At 31.1% G+C, this 22735-nt stretch overlaps 1 protein-coding gene across 2 annotated transcripts; it reads left to right on the top strand.

Annotated features, from left to right (window-relative positions):
* The first annotated feature begins 3940 nt into the window (after positions 1 to 3940).
* Positions 3941 to 16026, top strand: LOC132617432 (cytochrome P450 72A397-like). Of its 2 annotated transcripts, XM_060332433.1 has the most exons (6): positions 3941 to 4038; positions 7612 to 7848; positions 12153 to 12370; positions 13099 to 13343; positions 14011 to 14398; positions 15312 to 16026. In XM_060332433.1, the coding sequence occupies exons 2-6, from the start codon at positions 7641 to 7643 to the stop codon at positions 15735 to 15737; spliced, it is 1485 nt and encodes a 494-aa protein (XP_060188416.1). In that variant the 5' UTR covers positions 3941 to 4038; positions 7612 to 7640; the 3' UTR covers positions 15738 to 16026. The 2 variants fall into 2 exon arrangements, with proteins under 2 accessions (XP_060188416.1, XP_060188414.1); XM_060332431.1 differs by lacking the exon at positions 3941 to 4038 and having other exon boundaries at positions 7203 to 7848.
* The last annotated feature ends 6709 nt before the right edge of the window (positions 16027 to 22735 follow it).

The following is a 22735-nucleotide window of genomic DNA, read 5'->3' as shown; positions in this document are numbered from 1 at the left end:
CTATTCCGCCATATCATTTATTTGTTATGTTTACTAAAATAAATATATTTAAAAAATAAGATACAATTTAATTACTTTTTTATTTTTATTCTTACTCTCATAAATGTGAAAGAAATTAATATCAAATGAAGATCAAATAATGAATAAGGTAAATTAATCAAATTCTAATTCTAATTCATGTTTCCTTAAAAAACCATGCAAAAGACAACATGACAAGTAAAATGAGTTAAACCGAGATTATTTACCAAAAATTAAAAAATAGCATTTATTCGTTTAAATAGAAAATTAATTTCTACTTTGTTTCGTTTCAAACATGTAAAATTAATTTAATAATTTGAATTCGAATTATCCAAATCAAAATTTGATAAAAAATAATAAGTATTTTACAATTTTAAATTAATCGAATTAAAATTGAAAGTATCAACTGATGCTTAAATATTGCTATTATTTTATCTCAAAGAGAGGAAAATAGTTTTCTTTTAAACAAGTCTTCTCTTTTAAAAAATATTAATAAATTTTCGTAGCAAACACGAATAAAATAAAGTTTTAGATACGGAGCACAAACTACAATGTTATATTAATCGTATTTTGAACATAGTATATATATATATATATATATATATATATATATATATATATATATATATATATATATATATATATATATATATATTATCACTATCTAAACACAACTACATATACATAAATACACTATAATCCGAAGTGTTGGGCCCGTGTGCAGCACGGGCATAAGCCATCTAGTATATAGAAGAAATATAAGGTAGGGATTTAGGCCAATCCTTCGGCACTGCGGGAGGTGAAAGCCGGGATGGATAAATTAAATAAACGGAAAAGGGCCAAAAGTATTCTTAACGTATGGAAAATAGCCTAGAAATACCCTCCATCCACCTATTGGTCTAAAAATATCCGTAACCTACTTTTTTGGTTCAAGAATACTCTCAAACTAACACCCTTTAACTTGATGACTTTTTTCAATTTAAAAAAATCACGTGGCTTAATATGATTGACCGCATATATTATTTAATTTAAAAATAAATTCACCCACTTTTATTGTGAGATATTCTCTAAATAATATAAGCAAAAGAAATAATACGAGCGACCTCTTCTTTTGTTCTCCCCTTTTTGCCTGTTACCATTAGTAGCCTATTAACAGAGAGAGAGAGAGAGCATATCATTGTAATCTTCCCTGTTCTTCTGTCCAAAAAAGATTGATCTTTTTTCCTTTTTCTTATAGTACTCTGTTTTCTTTCTTAGGTGTCTATCACTTAGTTTACACACATGACATGACCATTGGTCCAGTAACTAAAAATTCATTCAAACCCCGTTGGTTTTGATGTTTCTGCTTTGGCAAATGCAAGTGATTTGAACAGTGACAATGAGTTTGAAGAGGAGTTTGAAGGTGAAAATGATAATGACAGTGAGAATGCAGAGGATGATGAAGATGGGACGAGGAAGAAGAGGAGTTTCTGTGGAAAAAAGAGTAACCCGTTAAGTTTTCCCAGAAATTAAAGAAACGGGCCGGCTCAACGGGTTTGGATATAAAAGTGGGTGGATTTATCCTTAAATTAAATAATATATGCGACCAATCATAATAAGTCACGTGACTTTTTTAAATTGAAAAAATATCAAGTTAAAGCAGTGGCGGAGCCACACCTACTAAGGGTGTTCATATGAACACCCTTCGTCGGAAAAAATTGTCGGATGCCTATGTCAAATATAGAACTTTGTGGATATATACTAGTAATGAACAACCTTGATATAAAAACAAAGGATAGTCCAGCGGCTAAGGGTGTGCAAATTCTTACTCAGGACGCGAGTTTGAATCCCAGCTGTGGCACAATTTTTTTATTTTTGCATTAGAGGCATTGTGTTTTTCATGCGTTGTTTTTTTTTTCCCCCTCACACATCCCCTCTCCTAAAATATGAACACCCTTGCTGAAAATCCTGGCTCCGCCCCTGAGTTAAAGGATGTTAGTTTGAGGAGTATTCTTGAGCTGAAAAAATAGGTTAGAGGTATTTTTAGACCAATAGGTGGATAGAGAGTGTTACGAGCCATTTTTCATAAGTTAAGGGTAATTTTGGCCCCTTTTCATTACATAAATGAAAGAGACAAATTAGGTTATAGCAAGATGATGAGGTCAAGGTAATGATCATTATGAGAAGATTGCCCTCGCGGTGAGGAAGATTGAAAAATGTGTTATTATCTATGTTGGCCAGTTTCCTTTGGTAGTTGAAATCCAGATCAGCTCATAGAAATCACCATATAGCTAGTTATCCAATTACTCATCAAGCCACTGCAGAATTGGGCCAATTACCACCTGTTTGTATGGGGAAAGTGCACAGAGCCCATTTAGGGACCACCATTAATCACTGGCCAAAATTTACAATTTTTTGTAAGTTTAACCAGTTCAGGAATATATAATTTCAGGTATATACGAGGTTGGAGTTGCAAAAAACCGCATTTGAAGTTTGGCAATGTTTAAAATTTAACTTGCTAAGGCTAAACTTCCGATGATCGGTCTTGCTATCATGCAGGGGCGGATCTAGGGGGTGCTGAGGGTATTCGGGTACTATCATGGACCCCATTTAAGGCCCAACCACTTTTGAAATACCAACACAAATATCGTGGACGGGAAATAACATCGTCATTTGCAGTCAGAGGCGGACCCAGGATTTTAAGACGGCAGGCGCACTATTATCTTAACATAAACGCCAATAAAAATTTTAATGACGATTGTGTCGGACCGGTCATTAATAGCGTAGCAGTGGCGAAAATACAAGTATATAGGTCAAATATGTGTAATAAATAAAACTTAACACAGTGAAGCAAATGATGGAAGCTCATTTAACACTTATTGTTTTCCTAAAAATAGGCTCAAAAACTAATTAAAAGTGACTTTCAGGTTCGATCCGGGGTGACAAGTAAGGGAAGCAGCAGTTGCAATCAACGTGCCCCAAAGACACTTTCATTTGTTAGAGTGCACAATTAAATATATATTAATTTCTCAAGGCATATACACATATATAAACATAATTTTTTGTATTTTTTCTGTCCATTTATTACTAGCCTTAGGCAGTAACAATTGCATGCATGTAATACAACTCCATTGAACGTGTTCGAAGATACCTAGACATCCCCTTTGAAACTTTCAATACGAGGAAGCATCCTTAAAAGCATATCTAGAACCCCAAAAACATCGAGTGGCGTTCTAAAAGCATAGTAAATAAAGATAGATATACATATGATCGATCACCACACCTTACATTATAATTTAATTGTACTATTCAGCATTTTTTAATGCATGGTCCAGCCTAACCCCAACTATTGCAATTGTGTTATTTCAAATTAACCTTCTTTCGACAACAAAAAATTAACCACAATTTATAAACTCCGAAATTTGTGGTATAAGTGAGAATATATTCCACATTGATTATACTTCCTAGACTGTAGAATATATAATTTTATTTCATTAGGTGTAATAAAATTTTATACGAATTAATGGTCCCCATCCTATAGTCCTTAGGCATAACATGATTAAAATTTTATACGAATTAATGGTCCCCATCCTATAGTCCTTAGGCATAACATGATGCTTTAACGTTGTTGCATTGATTAACTGAAAGCATATTCCAAATAAAAGTATATATAGCTGTGAAATAAATCAATAATTGTGATGGTAATAATATATTTTTTAGGAATAGGATGCTAAACGTTAAATTTAGGTAAACAATAATATCTTTGAACACATTTATACTCTTAAGTTTTAGTCAACAAATGAAAAAGGAACACTATTAGATCGATGGAATTGTATTCTTCTTTAATTTCCATTGTCCCCCCCTCCCAAATTTGTGGTCGAAATTAATCGAATACTAGTTTATAATAATGCCATTCAGTTTAATTAGGTGCCAAACTTTAAGTGTGTACAGAAATATATAGAGGATAAATGTTATGTGCGTTATAATCTACATGTGTAAGGACGGACAAGAAAGGCAGATCATATTCAAAATAACAAAGAGGTATGTAAAATTGCTTCTCTTATTCATTTTAATTGAGAAAGGGAAATAAGAAATTAAAAAGAATACGAAACTAAGACTATGAAGCAATTTTATTTTCTTTGAAAAAGTGAAAATCATGGATATATGTAGACATTTTGAAGTTTAGTATTCTTTTGAGATCAAAGGGGGTTAGGTGAAATTTACTCCAATATTATGTAGAAAAATGTCACAAGAGTGCACATGGTGAACCCATGTAAAAGATGGATCCTACCTCAGCCCTACTTCATTTTAATTTGTTCACCTACTGATCAAGATAATTAAAGATATTAGTAATTAAATATACTATGAGACCAAATAGAAGAGGAGATCAAAAAAGTCAACCCATAAAGTGACAAATTAAGAAGGGGAAGAAGAGAATCACATTCTTCCCTTGTAAAATCGACCATTCTGTTCTCTCAATAGTCCCTTCTGCTCACTGGGTAAATTTTAAATATACGGAGAAGGGCCTAAAATACCCTCGAACTATTAGAATTCGTGCAAAAATATCCTCTATCCACCTTTGAGCCCCAAATACCCCCGTCATCCACCTTTGAGCTCCCACATACCCCTGCTATCCACCTATGGGGTCTAATATACCCTTATTTCTAACAGTCTCATGTTGACACCCAATTTTGTCCATTCTTTCGTCCAATTTACATCGTTAAGCTTCTATTTTATTAGATTATTAATTATATTTCTTTTATCACAACTTGTAGTCAAATATCTTGATGATCTCTATTACTATTATTACTTTTATTATTACTATTACTACTACTACTATTATTATTATTATTAATCTTGAACTTGGACGTATTTTTCAAATAGATTCTGGTCCAAATCTGTCATTTTATTCTTGGCATATTAGATGAAAAGAGGAAAGTTTCGATTTCGCAATTAAGGCAGATATTGAGCTATGATTTTTATGATTACTAGTGAGAAATTAAGGTGAATGAATTAAGGAAAGAAAGTGGAATTGAAAAGAGAAGAGAAGAGAAAATCAAACTAGAATAAATGAAGGAATATAAACGGCACAAAGAAAGGGATTTTGTAGCCGTGGAATTTCGACGAGAATCGGGGAATGTTTGATTTTAAGGAAATTTAGAGATGACGGGGTCTTAGGAATTTTGAGTAAATAACAATGAGTTATGAATATTTTGTTTTGGGGGTAACCTGATGCCTTTGGGGATTTTTAGTTGGAAAGGGATTATGGGCTGGGTAGAAACTTTAGAAAATAGGTGAAAATTTTTATTTGGTTTATTTGGGGAATATAGTAATTTCAAATAGACTTTCTCGATTTTCATAATGATAATAAAAGTAGAGGGACAAAATATTTTGGTAAATAGTTTTATCACTTGTAATAGTAAAGTAACCATAGAAACATAACAACAACTATAAGTGTGACGCTAATACACAAAATATGTTTAAATAAATATTTATAAGAAGACGAATAGGATTAACACTGCAATTAAGCCAGAAGGAGAATAAATGCATGAGTGATTTTTATTTTCTAGTAAAACGAAAAGGTAGTAGTAATAATAATAATAATAATAATAATAATAATAATAATAATAATAGTAATAGAGATCATCAAGAAATTTAACTATAGGTCGTGATAAAAAAATATAATTAATATTCTAATAAAATAGAAGCTGAACGATGTAAATTGGACGAAAGGATGGATAAAATTAGGTGTCAACATGAGACTGTTAGAAATAAGGGTATATTAGACCCCATAGGTGGATGTCAAGGGTATTTGGGGGATCAAAGATGAATGACAGGGGTATTTGGGGGCTCAAAGGTGGATGAAGGGTATTTTTGCACCAATTCTAATAGTTCGAGGGTATTTTAGGCCCTTTTCCGTTAAATATAATTAGTCATGTATTTTGATCTATTGTAAGCAGGTTATCTGTCTTAATTAATTAGGTTACTGGTCATATATGTAATTATTTTTTAAATAACCCGATAGTGTAGCTAGAATGACATGCGCTGCATGCAACCAGCTGGTATTTAATTTCATAGCAAGTCAACTTATTAAAATAATTATAAACCATTTTATTTGTGATGCCTCTCAACAACCAGCAGATCTAAACTAAGCCAAACCCTATGGATGAAAATTCAAAAATAAATTAAACGCATGTGATTTGCTTTAATTTGTAATGTGATGCTAAAACACTCATTAACTTGAACTCGCAAATAGACAGCCATGCAAATTAAATTAGTATTGTTGATTGAAAGCAGGAAATGAAAGAATTTTTAAACTCATGTACGAAAATTATATTTAAAAAACAGTAAGCCACAAATTGACAGCCAGCTAGGCTACATAAAACAGCGCCATATAAATTACTCGTAGCCTTTGTTTTTAACTATCGCACCATGTTTTTTCAGGCGCTAGCATACAAATAAATCTAATGCGGAATATGTTGATAACCTCTTAAATCTGTTTGTAAATATCATGGGACGCTCTTAGTACAATTCATTTAAATGTTGGTAGACCGAGCAGGTAATTTACATATATTTAGCATCTATTTTAGAAGTCATTCTTTATTTCTTCGGTCCTAATTTATATGAGGGTGTTTGACTGAACATAGAGTTTAAGAAAGAAATGAAAACTTTTGAATCTTATGATCTAAAACAAACCAAAGAAATTTTTATGGCTAGAAATCATTTCATTAAGGGTAAAATGAGAATTTTAGAGTTAAATTGTTGGGACTGACTAAAAAAGAAAGAATGTTACATATATTGGGACGAAAGAAGTATTAATTTTCAAATATTGTGTACAATCCAATTAAACCATCATATAAATTGAGACGAATGCAATATTATTACTTTGGCAGCGTACAAAATACGCTCTCCTTGACAAAGCTCAACCCAAGCCTCAGAATAGTACTAAAGTAGTGGTTAGGATTAATCACTCTTACTACCTAGTACTCATATTAACTTGTAAGGGCTAGCTAACTAGCCCTTGCTGGAAGCATATAAACCATTAGTTTGTCTAAACACTTAATTAGTGGTCCACAGATTGAAAGAGATTCCCAGAATCACTACAGTGCAAGCAATAAAACGTGGCTAGCTAGCTACACTAATTTAAACCTGCCCTTCTTCTTCTTCTACGTCTTCCCTATAAATCATGTTATTAATTCCTCTTGGGAGTACAAAAAAAGTTCCACAATATTATTCCTATTGGTTGTTTTAGCTCTAATATATACCAATTTATGGGCTTATTTTAATATGAAATTACTCTTAATTAGCATGATGTAATATTGTCTGTTTTGGTCTAAATTCTGTACGGTTTTCTCAAAAGGCTCACATCGATCGTTAGAATATCTTTATGTACAACTTATATGTAACTTCTTTTTTCTTTTCAACTATCAATTATAAATGTGAGATTTTATTCGCGCAACCAACAACTCCTATATAACATGACTTATAGATTGACATTACATAAACTCATCCTCTCCTTCTCAATTAGTTGTTTTTTGTTATCTTCAACAAGGCTTGCCCCTTGTCTCCATTTCTCTTCATAAATGAAATTGGTTATTGCAATCTTGTTTTCAGCTTTGTTAGTGACCATATGGGTGTGGAGAATGGTGAATTGGATATTGATTAGACCAAGAAAACTAGAGAGGTTCTTTAGGAAGCAAGGGCTGAATGGACATACTTACAGAATACTATATGGAGATACCAAGGAGATGGCTGAGTTGACCAAACAAGCAGAGCTTAAACCGATTAAGCTAACTGATGATATTCTTCCTCGAGTCTTCCCTTTCCACCATCAAACTCTCAATAAGTATGGTAAGATCCATGTTTTTTTTTAAACTTGAGTTTTTCCTCTTCGCAAATTTACGTATTCCCTATTTGTGCAATTGTTCGGAAAGTTTAAGTTGTATGCAATGACGTGGTGTAAAAAAATATTTACACAATCACTGTTACTGGGGTACCTCCCACTAGCATAGGTATCGAGTTTCTCTGTCCATCAAGGCTTGGACGTATGAGGATAAATCACCTCTATATTGTTTTTGTCCCCTCTAATATTTGAGCTTGAGACCTCAGTGTTCTCAACCCACTTCATTAACTATTAAGTCACACTAATTACTGATAAATCTATGATAGGCATTACCTGATTATCTTATAAAAATGGAAACTAACCTACTATAATAACAACTAGCAGGTTAGATACATTGAGGGTTTTTCTTACTCTTATTAGTGTATATCTTAGTACTTAAATCCTTTATTTTAGAAAATAAAAAAGTGAAAAATCAGATTTGTTACAAAAACAAAAAAAACTCTTCAACTGGGATGTATGCAATAAGGTGGAAAATATAAGAGGGTTTCATTTGGAAAATCAATATATGATTTTGAGAAATAACATGGTGATGCGAAGAGGTGATTCTTACAAGTACCAACTTGAGCATGGGACTGATTAATCTGTGTACATCGAGGTCCTTATCTTCTACTAATTAATTACTTTAGGAGCATTCATTTAGTTCAAGATAGCTGGAGATGACCAATTTGCAAAAGAGCATGAGATATGAAGCTGGTTGTTCTGCTAAAAATATCTGGAGAATAGACAAAGGACCAACTTGTTCTAAAGTATATTTAAATATAATTTTAGAGATAAAGTTCGGAGTCAAAATGACTTATTTTTGCAGTCATTAGTCCAAAATAGGCTGTCTTTTTTTTTATACCACAATGGGTATTTCGTTGGTTATCCAACGAAATACCCACAATTAGCACTGTTCATAGCAGAATATTCAGTTGCATTTCGCTACACTTGTAGCGAAATGCAACAAATATATATTTTTTTTTTTGCATTTCATTCATTAATTCACGAAATAGGTTTTTTTTTTTTTTTTTGTATTTCATGAATTAATATGAACGAAACTGATTTTTTTTTTTTTCAATTTCGTGATTTAATTCACGAAATAGGTTTTTTTTTTTTTTTTTTTTTGCATTTCATGAATAAAAAAATGAAATAGGAAACTATAATTTTTTATTTTTTTTTGCATTTAGTGTATTAAAAAACGAAATAGGATTTTTTTTTTTTTAATTTCGTTCATATAAAAACGAAATTGGAAAATATATGTTTTTTTTTTTTTGCATTTCGTTGGTATATCTACGAAATAGTAATTTTTTTTTTGTATTTCGTTTATTAAAAAATGAAATATGAAAATAATCATTTTTGTATTTTTGTATTTCGTTTATATAAAAAAAATAGGAATACATACATATATATATATATATATATATATATATATATATATATATATTGTTTTTTTTATTTCATTCATATACAAATGAAATAGGATGAATATATATATTTTTTTTGTATTTCATTTATATAAAAACGAAATAGGAAAATAATTTATTTTTTTCGTTTATATACCAACGAAATGTTTTGTTCCATTTCGCAGGTATATAATGAAACCCCCCGCCCCTTTTTTTTACCGTTTTTCTGCTCTCCATATCGCTATGGTTTTAATTTTATTTTTTTGTTCATTTCTATTGGTTCAATCAGTTTCAGACGAGCATTGATAGTTGTCAAAATAATATCTTTTACATTTCGTGACTTAATTTGCGATTTTTTTTTACTTTTCTTCATTTATAAATAATGTCCTATCTTTACTTATGGTATATCCTTAGTCTTTCAATTTTCTTTTATCCATCTCATTTTCTTTCGTGACTAAGGATATACCATAAGTAAAGATAGGACAATATTTATAAATGAAGAAAAGTAAAAAAAATTCGCAAATTAAGTCACGAAATGTAAAAGATATTATTTTGACAACTATTCAATGCTCGTCTGAAAATGATTGAACCAACAGAAATGAACAAAAAAATAAAATTAAAATCATAGCGACATGGACAGCAGAAAAACAGTAAAAGGGGGGGGGGGGTTCGTTATATACCTGCGAAATGGAACAAAACATTTCGTTGGTATATAAACGAAAAAAAAAAATTATTTTCCTATTTCGTTTTTATATAAATGAAATACAAAATATATATATATATTAATCCTATTTCATTGGTATATGAATGAAATATATATGTATGTATTTCATTTTTATATAAACGAAATGAAAATAAAATTATTTTCCTATTTTTTTATATAAATGAAATACAAAAATACAAAAATAATTATTTTCATATTTCATTTTTTAATAAACGAAATACAAAAAAAAAAATTACTATTTCGTAGATATACCAACGAAATGCAAAAAAAAAAACATATATTTTCGAATTTCGTTTTTATATGAACGAAATTAAAAAAAAATTATCCTATTTCGTTTTTTAATACACTAAATGCAAAAAAATATATATATATATAAATTCCTATTTCATTTTTTTATTCACGAAATGCAAAAAAATAAATAAACCTATTTCGTGAATTAAATCACGAAATGCAAAAAAAAAAAAAAAAAAACCTATTTCGTGAATTAAATCACGAAATGCAAAAAAGAAAAAGAAAAAAACCTATTTCGTGAATTAATGAACGAAATGCAAAAAAAAAAAAAAAATCAGTTTCGTTCATATTAATTCACGAAATACAAAAACAAAAAAAAAAACCTATTTCGTGAATTAAATCAAGAAATGCAAAAAAAAAAAAAAACAATTTGTTGCATTTCGCTACAAGTGTAGCGAAATGCAATATTCTGCTATGAACAGTGCTAATTGTGGGTATTTCGTTGGATAATCAACGAAATACCCATTGTGGTATAAAAAAAAAAAGCAGCCTATTTTGGGCTAATGGCTGCAAAAATAAGCCATTTTGGCTCCAGACTCTTTAGAGATATTATATACTACATAGTATTACTTTTCTTCTAGTTGAGAATCTACATTAATTGCAAAATATTTATTTTCCTTTCAGCTTGAAATATACTATAATAATTGAAGATTATGGTTTCACTCAAGTTTACAATCTACATTAATTATAAAATATTTATTTTTCTTTTAGTTTAGAATGTATAAGGAAGATAGTAAATTCTTTTTTATTTTATTCTCTTTAGTTACCTACAAATTCTCTTAATAAATATTAATTAGTAACCGGGTAAAAATGATAACTAACTCATTGTTACATATTAAATTCATTGACGGTGTAAAAAAATCTTTACACACTATGTCATGTATATATTTAAATTAAATCCATGATAATAACGTTATTTGCTCGAGGAAAAACATGTATGTATTAGAGGGAGAGTTGCATTATCGTGTAATGAAAATAGGGAACTCGCTTCTTTCTAATTTATACGTCGAATAGATAATTTGTAATTTGTGCGTGTTTCCCGGTAGGAAATGAGATCTGTGTTACTGTTTTGTCGTGACTATGATCTGTGGTCCTATATAATTTCATCGAATCATCGACTATCTTTGTTTGTGGTCCATTTAATTGGTGTTTTTTTAAATGGTTAGGGTTCAATTCATGGTTCTTGACCTTAGTGCTTTAGCAAAAATCTAGGATCTAGGTTTTTTCTTTTCGTTTTTCAAATGGTTGAACCCCCTGGAAGTACCGCGCACAAGGTCGGTTATAAATACTTATTCAGTATTTATACCGAACCGTACCAATTTAGCATGGCTAAGTGATCTAATAGTATGAGAAATATGTATTAATTAACCATGATTAAGTTATAATAATCTACTAGCAAATACATGATATGCATCTATTGGTGGGTGCAGATAAGTTTTTACCAGGTCGATCCCACTTTGAAAAATGTTTATTTTCTACAAATTGAAATGAGGGAAAATAATGGACTAAAGTAATTGGAAATATTGGAGCTTATATTTGTGAACTAGTAGAAGAAGAGAAAGTAGTTGAAGGAGTATATATAAAGGGTCTTGATACTATGAAATCTAGATTTATGGTAACTATACTATCAGCAAAATTTTAGGGTGTCCAAAAGAAATAGTACAAGGTTCTTTTCTACTAATTTAGTTATGAATACCAAGTTGAATTATACATTTTGCGTCCAAATCTTCCTCACGTGTGGATAAGCTGTACATTATTTGATCAGAGTCAATTTGTAATCTAATTTTGAATTTCCAGAATTATGTTTAATCATTAATTACTCACCACTAATATTAATTAAACTGGTTCTTTGCAGGTAACAACTGTTTCGCATGGATCGGTCCAGAACCAAGAATTTTCGTAATGGAACCAGAATTAATAAAGGAAATAGTAACGACCAATAACATCTTTAAAAAACCAAAACCAGCGCCACTTGTCCAGCTACTTGTTAGTGGCATCACAAGTTATGAGGATCAGAAATGGGCTAAGCACAGAAAAATTCTTAATACAGCATTTTATGCCGAGAAGTTGAAGGTGAAATATTTTCTGTTTACTATTTCCATTAAATCGATTAAACTACATAATAGTTATATATATTTATACTAGGTTGTGTTTGATATGATGGAGAATGTTTTTAAAAAATTAAGTAGACTTCTTATTTGTTTTCTAATATTTGGTGAGTAAATAAAAGTTGTTATCCCAAAAATATTTATATATATTTTATGTGCAACATTATGGGCGGAGGGGGGTGGAGGAGGGGGGGTTGGAATAGGGGCTTGGGGTGGGAGTTGGAGTAGGGGTCGGAGGTGGGGTAAGGGGTTGGGTTGCAAGCGATGAGTTGAGGGGAGAGCAAGGGGTGGGTGGATGGAGTGTCCCTACAAGCGGGGTGGAGTATTAGGGGCGAGGGAGATAGAACTAACATGAAATGCCACTTTTGGAACTTATTTCCATTGCTTTCATCAGACAAGTCACTTTCCTGATTGTTGCAGAACTTATTTGCCCCAAAAAGTGAAATTTCATAACATTTTGACCAGTCAAAACGTCCAAACCAAACATGCCTTGAGTTTGTACTCATAGTGAGTGGAACGGTACTATGCTTTTTTTTTAATTGAATCGCACTATTACAATACATTTGCTGATTTAAAATTTTGAATCCGTCTGTGAGTGACTGAAGAATGGCTCGTGCATGTGGTGTCATTTCTAATGGAATCAATCTTCTAACCTTTTTTCTTCTTTCCATTAATGGTACTTGATCAATATAGTGTATGGTGCCAGCAATGCACAAAAGCTGTGAGGATATGATCAACAAATGGGAAATTCTACTTTCCAAAAACAAATCATGCGAAATAGACGTGCATCCATATTTTGAAGATTTAACGAGTGATGTGATATCAAGAACAGCATTTGGAAGTAGCTATGCAGAAGGAACAAGAATATTTCATCTTCAAAATGAACTTGCTGAACTGACCCGCCAAGTTTTCCAATCTGTTTACATTCCTGGGGGGAGGTATATATACTATGGACACAAATTATTCATAAACCGTGAACGGTCTAAATAATTTTTACACTAACAATGTATATTTTAACACATGCTAGCATGCAGGTTAATTATGTGTCCCATTTTTTAGGTTATTAAGTTCCCTTAAAGTTCTTTTATACTATCAGGTCATTCAAAAAATATATATATGTAAGTTTCCTTAAAATGCGAGATTTGTAATCTTGAGGTAAGACACATTAACTAGTACAGGTAAAGTTAACCTAATAGCGTAAAAACAATTACATGCATAGACGACGTATATAACTTAAACTCTTTCAATTACTATTAGAGTTTAATTAACTTCAATAACCTGAAAGATAACTCAAGTAAGTGTTGGATAATAAATAAAACTAGTTATTTGGAAAATAAGGCAGGTAACCTATTCTAACAAGTTAAATCATACTGATGGTGTAGAAACTATTTACATTGTCAATATCTCTAAAATAAAATGGTGAATGTACAAATCCAAAAGAGGTTGTGTCTTTCAAGTTGTACATTATTTATTATAGAACAGTGAATAGTCATGTTGGGCTGGTGAATATAACTTAAATCTCATTAGTTATGGTCAACTACATGCGGTTATCAATTAAACGACTTGACTGTTAGTATACATAAGTTAATGTGATCATTTACGCAGGTTTTTACCAACAAGAACAAATAGAAGAATGAAAGCAATTGACAATGAACTCAAAGATACACTAAGGAAGATTGTCAACAAGAGAGAAAGATCCATGAATTTGGGAGAATCAAATGATCATCAGGAGGACTTGTTGGGAATTTTGCTAAGGTCCAATTTGAAGGAAATCCAAGAACATGGGAGCAAATTTGGTATGACAAGAGATGAGGTGTTAGAAGAATGCAAAGTTTTCTATTTTGCTGGCCAAGAGACCTCTTCAAACCTGCTAGTTTGGACTATGGTTTTATTAAGTGTGCACCAAAATTGGCAAGCTCGTGCTAGAGAAGAAATTCAACAAGTCTTCCAGAACAATAAACTAGATTTTGAAGGGTTAAATCGTCTCAAAATTGTGAGTAAAAATTAAGTCTTAGCGAGCTGATTTGCTATCTTTCGATACTTTAATTTTACTCTCTTTTTGGGTTGGGGGTGCTTCAAGAATAAGAAAGATCGAGTTTAAAGTTATCAAAATCTGATGTTTAGGTCAAAATGGTCACTCCCAACCCCTCTCATTCTATAGGGCATTTCATTAAGGATTTTAAAATTTAAAGAAAGAAAGATATTTCCACATTCCAAAAGGATACTTAGATTAGAATTTATACTCTTAAACATATCATCATATTTCTGCGGCCAAATATTTAACGGGTAAGATGAAAAGTGTAAAATGGAAAAAAAAAATATATAACAATGTTCATTCTTTTCTAAATACACTAAAACTGTACTTGGGAAGTATATTATAGATAATGCACTTCAATTTAACTGTCAATAGTTGTATATAACAAGAATTTATGAAGTTAAATAGCGACCTTTTTAATACTATAATTTAAGTTGTGCATTGAGAGCATATAAATTTATATACTATCAAGGTAAATTGACTTATAGTAACTGATATAACAAATTAAATTTGGTAACTAGCAAAAAAGAGTAAATAACACGTTATAACAAGGTAGATTTAAGTCATCTAAACCAATAGTAAAATTATATTATTACACTATCAGTGTAATTTAACTTGTTATAGCAAATTACTTATCCTTTCTAATTACTAATTGATGCTATTAAATAAATTTATGTACAATAGAATTACCTTTTAAAGTGATCTGATTATGTAATTATTGAACTTAAACTCTAAAGGTTTACTACAATTGTAACGTAAATATTTTTAATTCAGCATATACTATATTTATTTTAAATCCTAGTAAATATATTTATGGACTTAACCAACTACACTACCACTAACTAATATTCATTTCCATTATGATATACAGGTTACTATGATTCTGAATGAGGTACTAAGGTTATATCCACCTGCCCCATACTTCGTACGAAAAGCAAACCACGAGACAAAGCTAGGAAAAATGAATATTCCTCCTGAAGTAAACTTGGTGATACCAACAATTTTTGTTCATCATAATAAAGAACTATGGGGTGATGATGTTAAAGAATTCAAGCCAGAGAGATTTTCTGAAGGAATTGCAAAAGCAACAAAGAACAGACTTTGTTTCTTGCCTTTCAGTTGGGGTCCTCGTATTTGCATTGGCAACAATTTTGCATTGATGGAAACTAAGATTGCCTTAGCTATGATCCTTCAACGTTTTGCTTTTGAACTTTCTCCATCTTACACTCATGCACCTACTTATGTGGTCACTCTTCGACCTCAATGTGGTGCTCACTTAATCTTGAGAAAGTCATAGGTTATGTTGCTCAGATTCTTCAAGAATGTTGTCGTATTTTTATTGGATCCTCCAAAAATACACCTACCCATCCACACTTTTAAAGAGTCTGAGCGACATAGGTTATAGAAAATGCATTAATCTTGATTTATCCTTTCGGGCAGCGGATCAACTACTGATACTTATATCAGGGTAAATTAACTACCTATGTTATATCCCTTTGAAGACCCTTCGGGGATCCTATGTGAACATAAGATGTTTTGTGTATCAGACTGCCTTTTTTTGGGCCTACTAAACCCTTTCACTATTATTCTCCATCTTTCATGCTGTAAACTTCTTTTCCTTTATTTGATTTTCATTGGATGTCTTTCGCAATCCATTTTAAAGTAATAAAAGCGATCTCCTCGAGTTTTTTTACCGGAATTAAGTTTCATGCTAGTGTTATGTACTTATTTGTGTTCGATATATATGAGTCTTTTATTTTTATTAGAGAAATTTTAGTGATAGTGAAACAAACTTTTCCTGATAACATGAATAGGGACGAACTTAAATAGAGCGATAAGATCAACTGAATAGTGATGATTTATACATTAACTGATTCTATCTTGTTTTGGAGTATGGTGTAATTGTCGTTGTCGTTGTTGTTGGGTTCCTTTTCATTTCTCTTCTCTTCATTTTCCCCCAAATTCTAGCTTGAATTAGACACACATAGCATGAATTAGAATTAATGGTCAAAATTTAATTAAATAAAATAAGGCCCTACGTATGGTTTAGGTAATTAATAACTTGTTCATAAATATTATAAAAACTTTTCTCTCTCTTCCTACTTTTTTTGTTTCCTACGAGTATTTATTTGCTTCCTATTAGACTATTTCTCCCATTTATTTTTTCCTACGCAAAATATAGACCCTGTTATTCAATTGGTAATATTTCCCCCTTTTTTTTTCCTCCAATTATGATGCTTACTAATTCACCGAATATAGACTCCATTGTTAAATTAGTGAATCTACTGCTATATAAAGCATTCAAATGAACCTTATAGAATGCAATAGACATTATCTTTTTAAGTGCTCTAACAGCAACCTAGCATTATACACCAACGGGGTAACTAGAGCCACACAAGAGAATTCTTGAGTTAATTTTATATTTTTGAAAGCGGGTATAAAGATCCCTTTCGTTTTTTTTTTTTTTTAAAGGTATTCTGATCAATTATTATCAAATCAAAGTTGAGTACATTATGAATCAAAGATGGGGATTTAGTATCCACTCCATAGAATCAGACATAAAACCCGAAGCCCGAGCTTACAAATGGGCACACTGGTTCACTGATCTTTTGACAAAAGACAAAGAAATAGAAGTTAAGTCACACATGAGTGCTTTATAATTATGAATAATAACATCAAAATAAGAGTTGATGCCGCAAGATTTCTCCAACGCTTGTTTAACCAAAAGGCTGTCAATCTCCACAATAATAGGTGTTGATGTAAAGTGATCCTTTAGCCAGCTTAGTGCTTCTCAAACACCCAAAGCCTCGGCCATGGGTGAGTCATGTGGCCTATCTAACCGACTAGAACAGCCTCTTATGAAGTTTTCATGAGAATCTGGACTAGCATAACGACTCCTGCTACTCCCAAAGCTACATCAAAAGAAGCATCAATGTTGCATTTAGGATATTTTAATCAGGAGGAAACAATTTAATTGCAAAGTCTCCTATCACTATATGATTGGAAGTTACCGTTCTTGCCTTAGTCCAATCCTGCCAAAATCGGGCTGCCTTTTGGATAACAACCTCGGGTCGCAAAGATTTTTCATATCACACAAGACTATTTCTGGCACTCCAAAGTTCCCAAAGAATCATAATGACTTCATGTAATTGATCGAGTCACAATTTCCATCAGCGAATTAAGTCAATCCAAAAGTGATGGACCAAATTGCCCCCTACCCAAAGATGATTTAAGCCATAACTGTTTCGCCGCGTTGCACTCGACTAGACAGTGTAATATTGTTTCTATCCCTTGGAGGCATGCAGGACATAAGCTGGATTGAAGAATCTTCTTACTCATTAAATTATCGCTGGTTGGAAGGACACCATTCCAAGCTCTCCAAACGAAATTCAACATCTTAGGAGGCATCTTCAATTTCCAGAGTTTCGCCAAAATTGGCTATTCGGGATTGGTGCAGTAGCATTATGCAATACAGAATAATCACTCTTGATGGTGTAGCGACCTTGCCTATCAAGTTTCCACATCATTGATCATCCCGTAGGGTAAATCCCAGCGGAGAAGAGTGTCTCTAACATGTGAGTATTCCAAGTTCTTGTGTCCCAGTCAATAATATCCGCCACACACAAGTTCAACAAGTCATCATAGGAAATACTGTGAATAAACATCGATTGTCCACATAGCATGGTTCAAAATCTCTCTTTCACTATTTTTGAATTGATGACTTACTGTCTCTCTTCCAATTTCTTTTTGGGTTAATTTTTTAATTGCACTTTTTCTTTGGAACTTTCTCTTTAAAATTAGCTATTGCAGGGATTAAAGCAGTTAAGTATTTTTATAACCACCTGCCTTAATCATAAGAAAACTATGATTATATTATTCACTTGTATTCATATTAAACAAATTACAATTAGAGGGAGTCTGCATAGGAAAAACATAAATGGGAGAAATAATTGGATAAGGAAGCAAATAAATACTATGTAGGACACAAAAAAGTAGGAATAGAGAGAAAAGTTTTTAATATTTATGGACATGTTATTAATTATCTAAATCATAGTTAAAGCCTTGCATTAGTCAATTAAATTTTAACCATTAATTTTAATTCATGTTGTGCATCCTTAATCCAAAGTACAACTTGGAAAAATGGAGAGTTGCCAAATCTGTCTGCTTACGGCTTATTTGTTTAGGTAAGTTAATGCCGATACCTTCATTTAAATGTAAAAAACTTCAACACCTTTGAAGAGTTCATTGCTTTTGATCATGCTATATTACGAGCACTTAACTAATTAATTCCACTTAAAAGTCTATAATTTTTACAAGATTCAAATGATTTCAAACAAATGGGATGGGAGGAAGGGGGGGGGGGGGGGGGATGGGATATTAAAGCCAACATAATAAATTAAATTGATATCAAATCAAATGGTATTATCACATAAAATTGAATAAGAGATCTAGCAATTGTATAGACAAGATGGAAGACATTTGTCAAGTGAAAAGGTTGGCTCGCATAAACCATTACTATGAACTTGCATGGACAATCTAAACATTTCAAGTGAATAAAGAAATCTATAGATTCACCACCTTAATTAATGGATGGTAACAACATCCAAAGTAAGAACTTCCCTCATTCCAATTTTTCTTTTCTTCTTTTAGGAATGTTTGACACTGTTTCAATTTTATAGAACTTACATGAATAACAATTCATTTTTCAAATAATTATAAATTTTAAACTTTAATGTGATACTTTTTCTATCAAACTAATTTTAACAAATATTAAATATTTTCTTCTACTATTACTAATGCATGTCTTTGAATAAGTCAAATTAATATTTTAAATTATATGTCGTGTAAAATATATATCATATAAATTAGAACTGAAAAACTAATTACTGTTCTCTAGGACTTGTGGGTAAAGATCATAGAATAAGACATGGAAGATTTCGTCAATTTTTAAAGAGCCATTGTTAGTTTGTTACCCAAAAAGAAAAACGAAATGAAGAGAAGCTAAAAGAGATAGGCTTGTGACAAATGATTTTATATTCCTTTACAATAAAAAAAAAAATTATAAGAGATTCTTATTTTTTACACATAACAAATTCAAATATAAAAAAATACACAAAAAATCTAAAAAAATAATTTTCTTCCATTCAAAGAGGATAAAAAATCTCGCTTCTACACCCAGTTGGAGTGTCAAATCAACCATAAAAATATAGTAACTCGTTGGACATGTCAGAAAAGTGGACGATTTAAAACGTGAAACGGACCCGGAATTTTTTTAATCCAAGAACAAAACTTTTGGAACTAAACTAACCCTTTAAAAAAAAGAACCAAACTAGCCTTTACGCACAGAATCTATGCGTGAAAGGACCAAACTATAACTTTTTGAGTTTGGTCCTTTCACGCACAGAAGAGGGTACTTTTTTCTTTTTTTAAGCTATCAAAATCACATTTTTTTCATACTTTGGGCAAAGGTTAGTCATGTTTCAAAACCCCGAAATATCAATATTTTATATAGAACTTAATATATTTTTTTGCGTACAATAACCGGCTCATTACATCAAGTATACCTAAACGTCTGGATCGTCGTTTTAGGGGTTGTAAAGTGCCCCAAAGTAAATTTTGTTTGCTTTGAAACTTGTCATCTTTAGATCTAAGTGTCATATTTTATAGGGTTTTGATTTAAGTGTTTTGAAATAAAAATATTATATTCAAAAATAATTCATCCAATACGAGAGGTTCAACCAAGGTATAATATATCTCATTCAATGCTCCCACCAAGGTTTGATCCCATGTTGTTGGAATAAAAAAGAAGTAAGTAAAAAAAAAAAGGCTAAACCACCAAGCCAAATTAGTGAATGCAATAAAGTAGACACTTTTTATTTTTTATAATGTTCACTAATGCTATCTAACTCGTTTTCATAAATTGAATTTCGAACCTCGAAATTGACATTCAAAACATCACTACCACGGGATTAGCATCTCGAAGTAGATTTTTTATCATTAGATTTTTCTAAAGATGAATGAAATTTTTACATAAATTTGGGGCAAAATTCAAATTGAATGGGATAATGGGCGATTTTTGGAAAATCGGCTTGGCCAAACCGCCTTGGCAGTTTGTCTGCATAGATCTCGAAAAATACCCTGAGTCAAAAAAAAATTGAGTAAATCGGACATCCGAGCGCAAAGTTATGACCATTTAAAGTTTCAACAATTTACAACTAGTTTTCTACCTATGCTCATGTCCTTATTTTTTATTTACGTGAGTGAAGAGGCATATGTATACTTGATGTAATGAGCCGATATTATTGTACGCTAAAAAAATATTAAGTTTTATATAAAATATTTATATTCTGACCTTTTGAAACGTGACTAATCTTTGGTCAAAGTACGAAAAAAAACTTAATGATAACAAGTTTCCAAATTTACTTCGAGGCACTTTACAATCCCTAAAACGATGATCCAAACATATATGTATACTTGATGTAATGAGCCGACATTATTTTACGCTAAAAAAATATATGAAGTTCTATATAAAATATTTATATTCCGGTGTTTTGAAACGTGACTAATCTCCGGTCAAAATACGGAAAAAAACTTAAAGATAACAAGTTTCCAAACTTACTTCGAGGCACTTTACAACCCTTAAAAAGACGATCCAAACATATATGTATATTTGATGTAATGAGCCGACATTATTTTACGCTAAAAAAAAAATATGAAGTTCTATATGAAATATTTATATTCCGGTGTTTTGAAATGTGACTAATCTTCGGTCAAAGTACGGAAGAAAGCTTAATTTTGAGTTTGATTTCCAAAGAAAAAAGATGACAAGTTTCCAAGCAAACAAAACTTACTTCGGGGCACATTACAAGCCCTAAAACGACGATCCAAACGTTTAGGTATACTTGATGTAATGAGCCGACGTTATTGTACGCAAAAAAATATATTAAGTTCTATATAAAATATTGATATTTCGGGGTTTTGAAACATGACTAATCTTTGCCCAAAGTATGAAAAAAACGTGATTGTGATAGCTTAAAAAAAAAAGTACCCTCTTTCACACACAGAATCTGTGCGTGAAAGGACCAAACTCAAAAAGTTACAGTTTGGTCCTTTCACGCACAGATTCTGTGCGTGAAGTCTAGTTTGATTTTTTTTTTTAAAAGGGTTAGTTTGATTCCAAAAGTTTTTTTTTTTTGGTTAAAAAAGTTCCGGCCTCACGTGAAACACTTATTCAATAGATTATGGGTCAATTTTGGCTGCCTTAGTCAACCATGAGAAAGCTTTGAATATAATTAGTTTGGTTATTAAGTGAATATATTTCCTTTGATATGATTTGACAAATTATCACTTTGTTAAATTATTTTTATAACATAAAATTATTAAACTTTCACCCAACAATCACAACAAAATCACTAAATAATTCTCTTGTAACAATAAAAACATTAGACTTTGTCTAAACTACTATGCAACTGTATTTAAATATTACAAAAGTCACTTAATTATTTTTGTATCCATCAAGTATTTTAACTTACTATAATTCTATAAAATGAGGACAAACAAGAAATGTAGATAAAACAACTAAAGATATGTAAGAGATGAGAATGGATAGATTTTTTCTTATACTGATTTTTTCTTATACTCTTACAAGTGTGTCCTACACCATATTTCATGCCTTATTTATGCTATTATATTGAGGGGTGATGAAAAACAATTGTCATAAACATGACATTAATCATTGAAATCATGACAAAGATCATCAAAAAGATTATGGAGATGATTACAACTACATAGGATTAGGAATAGTGGGATGTTACCTACATAATAGAGAAAATTAAGTAGGTACATAACACCCCCTACTGTTATCATTATAGTTATAACTCCACATCTTCTAACTTCCTCCATAATTTTCTCGATAATCTCAACGATTAATGTCATGTTTATGACAACCTTTTGTAACCACCTTTTATGTAATAGTATAACCACAGTCAATAATTTAATATGATATCTGTTTATTTACTTTGTCTATATTTCTTGTTTGCTCTCTGCTTATAGCTTTAACTATATTTGCTTTGTCTATATTTCTTATTTGACATTTAGAATATTTAAATAATTTACAACAACAATTGAGTAATTTATAAATTTTAATGAAATACATTGTATATGTACATTGCAGAAAATTAACTCTCACTACTATCCTTCATGGGTATATATGGCTTGACTTTTATATGCCTCCATGTAACACTATAAAAATAAAGACATAAGACTCGTATTGTACACACTAGAAAGAAATGTAGA

The sequence above is a fragment of the Lycium barbarum genome, chromosome 11, assembly GCF_019175385.1.
Source record: "Lycium barbarum isolate Lr01 chromosome 11, ASM1917538v2, whole genome shotgun sequence".
NCBI classification, from domain to species: domain Eukaryota; kingdom Viridiplantae; phylum Streptophyta; class Magnoliopsida; order Solanales; family Solanaceae; genus Lycium; species Lycium barbarum.
This window is presented reverse-complemented; position numbering and strand designations above follow the sequence as displayed.

Excerpts from the sequence above, each read along its gene's own strand:
- LOC132617432 (XM_060332431.1), top strand. The coding sequence starts at position 7,581 with ATGAAATTGGTTATTGCAATCTTGTTTTCAGCTTTGTTAGTGACCATA. Across the intron at positions 7,849-12,152 it reads TCAAACTCTCAATAAGTATG|GTAACAACTGTTTCGCATGG; the intron begins GTAAGATCCATG and ends GGTTCTTTGCAG. Across the intron at positions 13,344-14,010 it reads GTTTACATTCCTGGGGGGAG|GTTTTTACCAACAAGAACAA; the intron begins GTATATATACTA and ends TCATTTACGCAG.